This window comes from Poecilia reticulata, linkage group LG6 (assembly GCF_000633615.1).
Source record: "Poecilia reticulata strain Guanapo linkage group LG6, Guppy_female_1.0+MT, whole genome shotgun sequence".
In the NCBI taxonomy this organism is placed as follows: domain Eukaryota; kingdom Metazoa; phylum Chordata; class Actinopteri; order Cyprinodontiformes; family Poeciliidae; genus Poecilia; species Poecilia reticulata.
In genome coordinates, this window is record NC_024336.1 from 22358612 (window position 1) to 22369440 (window position 10829).

Genomic DNA, 10829 nt, shown 5'->3' on the forward strand with positions numbered 1-10829 from the left:
TATATGTATGTATGTGTGTATATATATATATATATATATATATATATATATATATATATATATATACACACACACACGTCTTTCTTCTTTTTTCCATTTCATAACTGTACACTACTTTGTGTTGGTGTATCCTATAAAAGATTGTGGTCGTGACAGGTTAAAAGTTAGAATTTTCAATGAGTAATTTTCCAAGACATAATAACTCAGCTTCTTGCGATCAGTACATCTTCCAATTGTATTCTGCAATCATTTAAGCTCCTTCAGAAATAAGATGGCTCAAGAAGAACTCATCACAAAGTACAGAGATGCTCAGTGACGATAAGTAAAATGCACAATCTCCTTAACATTTTATACTTGCTGCACATTCATGTAGGTTACTTTTAATTTGCAGCAAAGTGAAGGGAAAAAAAAAAGTTGAAGATACAAACACTTGTTGAGTCCCAACTTACCGACATCACTGCTCCAAACTCTTGCAGCAACCATCTCGTGGTAAACTGCCAAAAGTCCAACCAGGAGAATCGCCGCAAACAGAAAATATTTGCCATTCCGCCGCAGCTTCTTCAAGGGGAAAAACTCCATGATCATGTTGACTGCGGGACGAAATTAGCTCCCGAACAGATACTCATCCGTCGGACAACCCCCCACCCCCGCTCTGTTATCAGGGGGAGACCCCAGGACTCAACGCTAGCCCTCCCTCCAGAGAGGGATACCAGACGGCCAGCCAGTCAGCCAGCCGCCCGCAGCTGCTCCCGGGAGGAGCGCTGCGACTTCAGTGCTCCTGAGAGCCCGAGCGATCCCGGTGCGAGAGTCCACTGGCGCCTCTCATCCAATAAAGCAAAACATCCTGACCTGTGTCACCCGGTGATCTGCACTGATCTCTTCTTCTTTTTCTTCTTCTTCTTGGCGGTTTTATGGCGGTTGGCAACAAACTGTTAGTAAACACTGATCTCTCCTAATCATCTAAATATTTTAAAGGGTTTCCTGTAAGTCTCAATCACGGGACGGCGTCCCGCTGGCGCGCTGACCTCAGCTCTCTCCACGCATTGAAGCGCACAATGAAATAAACGAGTGAAATCTCACACCAGCTTCATCCCCGTCTCAATTTAATCAAGTCAGACACAACGTTGACAGGAAGCTAGGCCGGCGCTCCTTCTACATAAAACCTAACGTGTGACAATACCGATAAAATAAAAAATGATATAAGTTCTTGCGCGCTTTATTCTGATAGAGCTGGGAWAAAAATTATTTATTAACCAGTTCATTAACAAWATGAATACATTTCAATGATCATTTTGATATTTTTTTACACATGTATTTAACGTTTTATTATTTTGAAAGGCCACATCGGAAGTGTTACATTCTTATTTAGCGTTAGCTTGATTTGAGTGCCCAAGGGAGGAGTAAACATGAGAAGAAGCCAACCAGGTAGAAAACCCCCACCCTTTACCAAGAGATCTACCTGTTACAGGTAAAGCCACACGTATTTCCTTAATGCTGCCTGTTTTTCCGTCACAGTCCAACCCTTCAAGCCCATTCTTCTGCCTCATATTGATTTGCTTCGGTTTATTCCCTGAAGGAAACTTTAAATATGTGCAAAGTGAGCTTATGCACAATCATAAAAAATGTGACAGTGTCAGTCATGAAAAATGGAGATCACAATTTCTTCAAACATTAAAACAACAAAAAAAACAACAACTTTAATCTAAAACACTTTTTGCAAAGTAATTTTTCTTCTAGGCACTATTTATTGTCTTCCTGGTACTGTATTGATAACAATATAYTTGAAAATGATTAATTTTAGTAATTAAATTAAAAACTAGACTCATTATATGTGATAAGTACACTGACAGTCTTATATTTCAAGTTTTTATTAATGTTAATCTTATAATTAATGAAAATCAAATATACATGCTGTGGACTATTGACACTTATCACCAACACAACCCTTAAGGAGGATAAGCCGCAGAAGGTAATTGCTGTGGCAGCAGACTGTTCACAGAGGGCCTGCATTCATTCAAATTAAAGGAATGATGAGCAGAAGGAGGGGAAGAAATCTGTTAGTCATAACCCCTATGCTCTTCAACTAGAAGACTCTCATTGTTCCTTRTGTTAAGCCACTCCTGATCAGAGACAGTTGCGGCATCATGGAGACTTCTAGTAAGTTTTTTTAAATCCTTGTCTCACATAAAAGTWAATTTTCTATTCTGTTTATAAATTAAGGTACCGCACTCTGGAGACGAGACAGGAGGCACAGATCCTAATTTGCTTGAGGTGCAGTGTGAAGCCTCCACAATCGGGGATGACTTGAGGAGAAATGTCATCTCATTTGGTTGGTCTGATGTGTAGATACCAGGAAATGTTATGGAACTCCATGCTTCCCACTGCTTACGAGCTGCATGGATGACTTGGCACCTGCCTACAAAGGAACAAATACATGCTTTTAATGACCATGCATCACTGTGATTGTTTGACCAACAAATGATAAAACAATGCCAACAAATGCTTTTTGTTTGCTATGGTTTGGTTTGGYTGCTTTAACCTCAAGGGTTRAAGCAACCCGGGCTTCCTTAACACTCCAGCAACTAAACAAGAGAGAAGAGAGAAATCAGACTCTCCCTTCTGGGCTAGTATTGGTATACCTTCATTACCTAATGAACAAAACAAATCCGTCTTATTTATCATCAACAGGCAGGGAAAGATGAAGAAAAAAAACAAAAAAAAAACACTTCCGTAAGATGATGCCAGCGTCCCTGAAGGAAAGCTGGGGGATCAAATGAGTTCCAGTTCATCCATGGAAAAAAAGATTTTGACCTGCCAACTAAAGCAGGTGCAACCTTGGAAAGGCCCATTATACAGCCTCTGGATTCAACAAAGGCAAGCAGGTTAAAGCCTTGTGCTAGTAAAACCAATACCGGAGTGATTTGTTTGGCAACATGCTGCCAGTAAGTTGTTTTCACTGAACAGAGCAGAAGGATGTTTATGCGAAATGCTGAGGGTTTTAGCCAATACTAACTAATTAAGAGCAGAGAACCATAGATTTTAATAACCGTGAGGATGCTGGTTAAAATTAATTATTGAGAAAAAAAAAATACAGCAACAACAAATTCTCAAGTGGCTGTGTTCACAGATCACCGAAATATTTCAAATCGAACACCCCAAATTTTCTGAAGGCAATGAGACAGGGTTAAAGTACCAGCATTTAAACATGTACAATGCAAATAGATGGCATTTTCTTTAATATGGGCAATATGGCCAACACCCCACGGCAGCGCTGTTTAAGGGGCTGAAATAAGTATGGAGCTAAAACAGTGTCAGTATTCACAACTGCACAGGATGATACACAATATTTATAAATACACATAATTCACTTTGTGTTTTGGAGGACAAAGTCTTTGTGGACCACTTTCTTTCACGGGATGTAGGAGTCTGTCGCGCAATCAGAAGGATTTTATGCCTCAGTGATTCCAGACAAAGAAATAAATATTTCCTTCTCTTCACTTGCCATCAGTTGAGTTTTTGTTAGATTTCCCATTAAATGCAGAATCAAAAGCTGCAAGTTGGAGACCAACTTCAGCTTGGTCTACGCCGATTTCACCCACTACAACACATCTGCTTTCGGCTCCGACTGCTGTATTCTCTCTCGGGTTAATAAAAAAAAAAAAAAAAAATTCTTAAAAATTCTGATTCAAGGAGTTTTTAATTGTCATGCCAGTTTGTGGTGTGAAATTTGCCCTCAGGTCCCAGATTAAGAAATTTAAATTAATTGATTACATTGATATAATTTATTCAAGGACCTTCCYAATATACAAAGGCTATTATTGCCTTGGGACCGAAGACAATTTTCTTCTTCAGTAACTGATTTTACATAAGTTTTACTCCCACGTGGTGCGCTCTTATGATTAGCTGAAACAAAGATATGCCTGATTGCCGATTTTTCTCTTGTGGGGACTTGTGGGTTGAGCCATGTCAGGGGAGTCTCACAATTCACAAAAATGCAGGGAAGTCCACAGACCAGAAACGATTTGTAAATCAAGATATATTTGTGTTTTACATATAAAAAAGATACAAGTGCGAGTCTTGTTCTGTTCACTTGTAAATATTGCTTTGTGCACACACGACTCACCCTGTGAATCTCATTCTGTGCATTTTGTAAATCTTGTTCTGTGCATTCATGAATATTGAGACTGTTTTAGCTCCATATTCATCTTATTTTAAGTTTTGAGCAAAAGCCCGTGTGGAAAGCATAAAAAAAAAAAGCCATTGCTGGTGTTGCCAATTTAAGTTTCTCACAGTTTAAAAGAGTATGGAGATCTCAATCAAGCAAAGAAGGGAAAGGAAAGTACCACAGGAAACCTCAAAACTGAGACAAAGATATAAAAAAGGCACATATACAGAGTTTGTAGTGAACAGTTTATTACAAGTCTGTCAGGACACCAAGCAGTGACTTCCCAACAAAGAAACTCAAAAAAAAAGCTCATCTTACATTCGGCATCTACTTTAGCTTTTGTCCATGTAGGCACTGCTGACTAAAATGCAAAAGGGTTTATGCACAGATTCCAGTTGCTTTATCAATTCTACTTTATAAATCTTTGTTGAGAACAGTACAGTAATCACAAGCACAACACTAGAAAAAAAAAAAAAGTACAAAGTCAATATTTTCGAAGGAAAAGTGAACAGTCCTGTACCCAAGGGCTTTAAGGGAACCCCACAATTTTGCTGAGAGAAGATCAAAGTCTGTAAACTAGCCCAAACTGACATTTTATCACATTGCCAATCCACAGTGCTGCTACATACACACTTAATGACATTAACATTCAAACCAAACCAGTTCTGTGAACACAATCATCCATGCTCCAACAATTGATCAGTAGGCCCATGAGGAGGCTCGGATGGACAGCAACAAAGAATACAGGACAGAAAATGTTGTGGGGTAAATGGCGGAGCCCTTGACGGGTTGTAAAACTCTGCACGCAACACCTGGGATGCACTTTTTTTCCTACCTACCCACATTTCTTCAAAAATAAAAACACAAAAAAAATAAAATAAAAAATCACATGCACAGTTCAGAGCTGTGGGCTGAAAGTGTTCAGAGCCAAGAGTCATGGCACACAATCGACTTATTAAATCCATTTCCCAGAGTGCTGCCAGCCGWAGAAGCCCCACTCGCTCAGCTAGCTGCCACACCAAAGAGCCTGGACACAGCGACACGCCAAAGACCCGCCCGCGCTCTCAGTGACACTCATTCTCGCATGTACATATATACACAATCATACCTTAAAACACAAATGGCTGGTTACAAAAGTCTAAGTACATTTGAACCATAATAACAGTTGCATCTTCATCTATGCTTTCACTTCACTGAGCTTCCTTTTCCCCATTTTCAACCTCCATTGCCTCCTCGCCGTTCTCCTTACTCTCAGGTTTCACCTTCTCTGCTTCTTTCTGCTCGAAAAGGAAAACAATATCTATATTAGCGCCTCTCCAAGTCGCTTTTAGGTGATTTATGCCGCCCTCTAGTGGCAACAGGGCAGTTGTATGCAAAGAAAAATGCCCTCACCTTTGAATCCCTTTCTGCAAATTTCTGGAACATGTTCGCATAGATGCGTTTGTCCTTTTCGTGCTGCTCCTTAATGCGTTTCTGACACAGGAGCACCTAATTTGACRAGGAGATAACCAGCTRTTTAACAAAACTAAAGGCAAGCACCAAAAAGGAAACCAGTGAAAGTTACAAGACATTTTTTTGAAGTACTGATAATTTCATATCATTGATATGAAATTCATAATTTTCTAATTGAATATTCAAATATTCAATTTTTTTTGACAGCTTCCTCAATGACAATGGATCTAATTTTTAAAAGGYGGATTAAAGAAGTCTCCTTTGCAGTAGGGCTGAAACGATTAATTGGACTAATTGTGATTAACTTATTGAAATAATTAATTTAGTAATTACTCATTAACTGGAGTATTCAGACTCTAAAAAGGCTACCTCCTGAAAAAAACAATACCATCATAGGAGTACTTAAGCCAGACCCATTCCCACCTATATAACATGGGTAAAACTATTTAGCAAATAATTAATCTGAATAATCAGATGGTATAGATCCACTATGAGATGCTTTTACCAAGCCTTTATTCTCAGTGGCTAAGAAAAGCACGTGGAACTTTTCACATTTTTATTTGTTGAAAACCAGCTTCCTGTCTACTTTATGTCCAAAATCCAAATAAAATCCCAAACAAAGTGGTTTTAATGCAAAAATGGGCAAAACCTTATGAGGAATTAGTACTTGGTGTTATACCTGACTTTTTGCGGCTTTGTTGGAAGGATACAGCTGAACAACTCGCTGGAAATCATCTCTTGCCTTCTCAAATTCATTCATACCGAACAGCGCCTCTCCCCGTCGGAACAAAGCCTTCTCATTTGTAGAATCCATTTCCAGGGCCTGCAACAGGAAATGGTGGGGTCTTTTTGAGATTTAAACAACTCGCCTTCTGCAAAGCGCAAAAACCTCATCTGAAAGACATCTGTTCAGTCTTCCCTTTCAGGAATTAGGGAAGTCAAATACCTTGTCACAGTTTTCAAAGGCTTTGTTTGGCTCATGCATTTTAAGGTAGCACATGGCCAAGTTCAGATGTGCAGCCAGTCGCAGGGCTTTTGCCTTCTTTTCATCCTCATCCGACAAGCCAGACTCATGCTCTAGCCAGGCAACAATCTTTTTGTACTGCACAGACGCCTGTTTGTATTTCCCATCCTGTAACAGAAMATTCCCGGGTCAGAATACATAGCAAGGACACACAGAGCAATTAAATCCAGAATAAAATCTTTTGGCTTTTTAACAAACATAATGTACCTTAAAACACTGGGTTCCTTTCTCYTTGACAATACCGCTTTGCTCCAGCTTTTCCATTGTGTTCATTTCCCACGACTCCTTAGCCTGTTAGAGAAAAATAAGTCAAATGTGAGGAAACTTGATCAATAACTACCTGTCACAGATCTTTGTGATATGCTTACCTTCTCAAAGGCTGTTAGCTTAATCTTGTACTGCAACGTTGCGCCACCAGGAATACAATAATTTTCACTTCCATCAAGCCCAAAGCCGTACCTACAAAATAAACACAGATGTTAAACCGTACACACACCAATACCAATGTGTTAAACCGTACACACACCAATACCAATACCAATTTGGAGACCACAAATCTCTGGTCATGTTTATGGACTGAAGCCCACTAATGTACAGACTGAACATGCAATCTCCACTCAGAAATCCCAGGCCAGGATTTTAACCCAAGGCGTTCTTGCAGCAAGGCAATAAACGGTACCAATATCACACAAGAGACAAGATAARCTAAAACATAATCATACTTAGGTTTCATAATGAAGAGTGCCTCTTCTCCCTGCTCCATGGCCATGATGGCTTTCTCCACACCGCTGGGCAAGCCAAAACTCTCTCCATCCCCAATCTCAAATTTCAGCTCCCTCTCATCAAAAACGCGCCCATCGCATGTACCTTGAACAAAGGCTGAAACAGAAACGCTGGGATTAACTCGTGACAAACCTTRGGGGCGTGTACTACAAAGCAGGGCTTTCTTTGAGGAGTCAGCAATGAAAGCTGTGTTTAAGTGATGCTGTGAAGCTGGTCATCAACTCAAAAGAGTTTCAGTCTTCGAACACATGCATGTTTGTGAAACACTGAAATAAGTGGGCCAATCACAAAGAAGAYGCAGGCAAAAAGTTGCCAACAAACCACAATCTAAGAAAATTATCCACAGAGAGAAAATAGATTCAGTCATGCAAGAGGCAATATGRCAAATGTCTAAATCCKTTGGGTCTAAACTCTTCGCCATGCCGGCCATCCAGATGAAGTACTTGTGAGCCAAATTAGGTTTTACTAAAACAAAACAAAAATATGGCCAGTTTAACAAAAAAAATTCTTGAAATCTCAAACCTGTTTTTATGGAACACACAAAGTAGTCTAATTTTATAGAAAAAGAAATCATTGTCAAACTAAGACAAAAAATATGTATGTATATTTTTCCTAACAAAAACACAATTCTGTTGATGAAACTATTCTTCTAAAAATAAAAAAAAATTAAAAAAAAACGTTCATCTGCACCCACAGCCTGCCAGATGTGACCGTTCAGAATTTACATTTGTAGATAAACCGTCTTTGTTTTAGGTAAAGAAGGCTGAAATCCGTTGAAAACCGTGGTTACTGAAATAAGTACCACCCAGAGCAGTTCTCACTGGTCTTGAAAGTGTAGCTAAACCAGTTTTACAACCTACTTAAGCATTTTTCTATTCAAGTGTGGATAATGAGAAAACAATCAGCTAACCTTTAAAATGTGAATATGCACACTTGTTCACTTCTGCATGAGGCCATRTGTTGCCACGGTTCATAAATTTGATCAAMTCTAGCTGGATTTGATCAAATTTATGAACCGCAGGATTATCACACTTAAAATCTGATCAGCTCTTAAAAGTTTTCYTTTTCAAAAAACAAATCYGTCAGACTGCTCGATTTGTCATGCGACATGATGCTTTACAGTGAACGAAGCAGAATGACTGTTAGGATAAAACTATTTAGCATAAACTCAAGATATAAAATTTTTAAATAAAACATTAAGGATTTTGATTTATATTTATTGCTATATTAACTTCGTAATTAAAACCATCAACCACTCAAATGATACCTTCCACCACAGCTCCTTCATTGGGCTTGGAATAACCCTCTCCTTTAGTGATGATACGCCGAATGATTCCTCCRTCTTCCTCCTCGGTTATGTCTTCCCCACGAAATTCAAACAGTTCCACCTGCATTTATGCAAATGAATAAGTAAACATTTTGACTTTCCAGGCCAACAATAAGCAATAACACATGGAAGCAGTCCACTACAGGCACGGGTGAGTTTACAGTTTCAAGCGGCACCAAAGTTTGTACAAAATAAATTAGGTGAGAAATAACTAGAAGGCTTCCCATCATTCCTATTAAGATAATACTGTAACAAGCGTACAGTGACGAGGTTTAGAAAATAAAATAACTCATTTCTATCATTAGATTAAAAAAAAGGAATACAAGAAATCTGAATGAGATTTATTAAAATAAGAACAGCTTTTTATTTGGTGGTACCTTATTGGAAACAATGTCAAGACTAACTTCACTATACGGCTGTTTGACAAAGCAGAACGGGTCAATCACATGCAATTTGATTGTTATTACTTTTTTAATACAAGATAATGGAGCACTAAGATCTGGTAGGAATTTTACGCGAGCTGGASAGATCATTAAGGGCTCTCTTAGAAGTGCTGTCTGCGTTCTCATTACCAGGAATGCTCACGTGTGGTGGGACGCAACAAAAATCAATATTTAAACTCAGACGTTTTAAAAGCTCTGTTGCTTTAAAAGAACAGAACGGCAAAAGATGTAATATCGGCATGACAGACAGCTGAAGCCTTTGGCTGCTGCTCATTTAAGAATTTTGCTCGAGTCCATGTACAAATCAGTAATATATATTACAACATTAATAAACTCAACATCTTAATTCAGCAGYGTCATGYATATAGACTTCTTTCCAGCTTTAAATAAAGCAATAAAAAAAAATCMTGATTTACATTTTCAACTGTACCTCAAAAACAAGAGTGGCTTTGGGAGGTATTTTGGGTGGGCTGCCTGCAGATCCATAAGCATACTCTGGCTTGCAGATGAGCTGACACAGCTCTCCCACTCTCATTGTAGCCACGCCAATATCCCATGCCTTAATTACTTGACCTAAAATGAGAGAGAACTTGAATAACCCCGATAGTTGTGCAACTATGACTGAGAAGTATTGATGTCTTTTAGATAGGAGACCAACCTTTGCCCAGCTCAAAGGAAAATTTCTCTCCTCTGTCCCTGCTCGAGTCAAAATGTGCCCCGTCCAAGAGAGTGCCCACATAATGGACAAACACTTTATCACCAGTCATAGGGAAGTCTGTGCCTGTGCCTTCCCGTTTCACCAGCTGCAAGGAGAGACATTTGCAGAAGTTATGGAAAACTGTTGAGCCAAATTTTAGTCTGTGTCCTGCTTAGCCACTGTACAGTTAAGATTCTGTACATCAAAAAAAAAATTATTTTAAAAGAAATCCATTCAGGATCGTTCTCCTGTATGGAGCGCAAATAGCTCCGTGCAGCACCGAGACCGACTGTACAGATCCTTCTGGAAATGCACGCTGTTGCACTGCAAGTATTAAATTTCACATTTATCCAAGAATCAGACGACATAAAAAGCGAATGCAGTGCAAAAATGATGGGAATATACTGTTGCGACTACTGCGCCTAGCTTGTACGTCCCATTTACATTGAAATTCTGTGCGTCATACAGGCTACACGCAGCTAACATTAGCCTAGCTATTTCTAGCCGGAGTAAAAAGCACCAGTTCGTTTACCTTTAAAACACCTCCATCTTTCTTTGGTGTGATGTCTTCTCCCTCCATGGGCATGGCGTTTTGCCCCTCGCTGTTCTGTTCCTCTGCAGTCATCGTTTTTGGGTCAGATTCCCCCCTATCCCTACAACGCAGCACGAACTGACACTTGCTACCAACCACGCCAAGTGCAGCAAGCAACAACTAACGTCAACACAAGTAGCAGCAAAGGCTTCGTTTGGCTGCCCCGCTGTTAGTTCTTCTCTTCCGTTTTGCAGTTGGAAATTAAATGCACAATCAAATAACTACCCAATAATACAGCTATCTGTGGTGTTAGACAGCTTCTAGTTCACGTTGGGCAGCTGACAGGCGCTTAGAGGAGCAGAGAACTTTCCAGACAGTCGACCTGGATCAACAGCGACGAATGCGC

At 39.5% G+C, this 10829-nt stretch overlaps 2 protein-coding genes across 2 annotated transcripts in view; both read right to left on the reverse strand.

Annotated features, from left to right (window-relative positions):
• The window catches only part of b4galnt3b (beta-1,4-N-acetyl-galactosaminyl transferase 3b), a 25942-nt gene extending 24811 nt beyond the window's left edge, over positions 1-1131 (reverse strand). Inside the window, exon 1 of the mRNA XM_008412421.2 lies at positions 450-1131. Within this exon, the coding sequence (XP_008410643.1) occupies positions 450-585 (136 nt within the window). The 5' untranslated portion in view covers positions 586-1131. The remainder of the gene's footprint in view (positions 1-449) is intronic.
• Positions 1132-4391: 3260 nt separating this feature from the next.
• Positions 4392-10825, reverse strand: fkbp4 (FKBP prolyl isomerase 4). Its single transcript, XM_008412415.1, has 11 exons — positions 10424-10825; positions 9853-9997; positions 9625-9767; positions 8692-8812; positions 7364-7520; positions 7010-7100; positions 6849-6932; positions 6564-6749; positions 6297-6440; positions 5558-5653; positions 4392-5442 (listed from the first exon to the last, which is right to left on the reverse strand). The coding sequence occupies exons 1-11, from the start codon at positions 10514-10516 to the stop codon at positions 5356-5358; spliced, it is 1347 nt and encodes a 448-aa protein (XP_008410637.1). The 5' UTR covers positions 10517-10825; the 3' UTR covers positions 4392-5355.
• Positions 10826-10829: the final 4 nt, after the last annotated feature.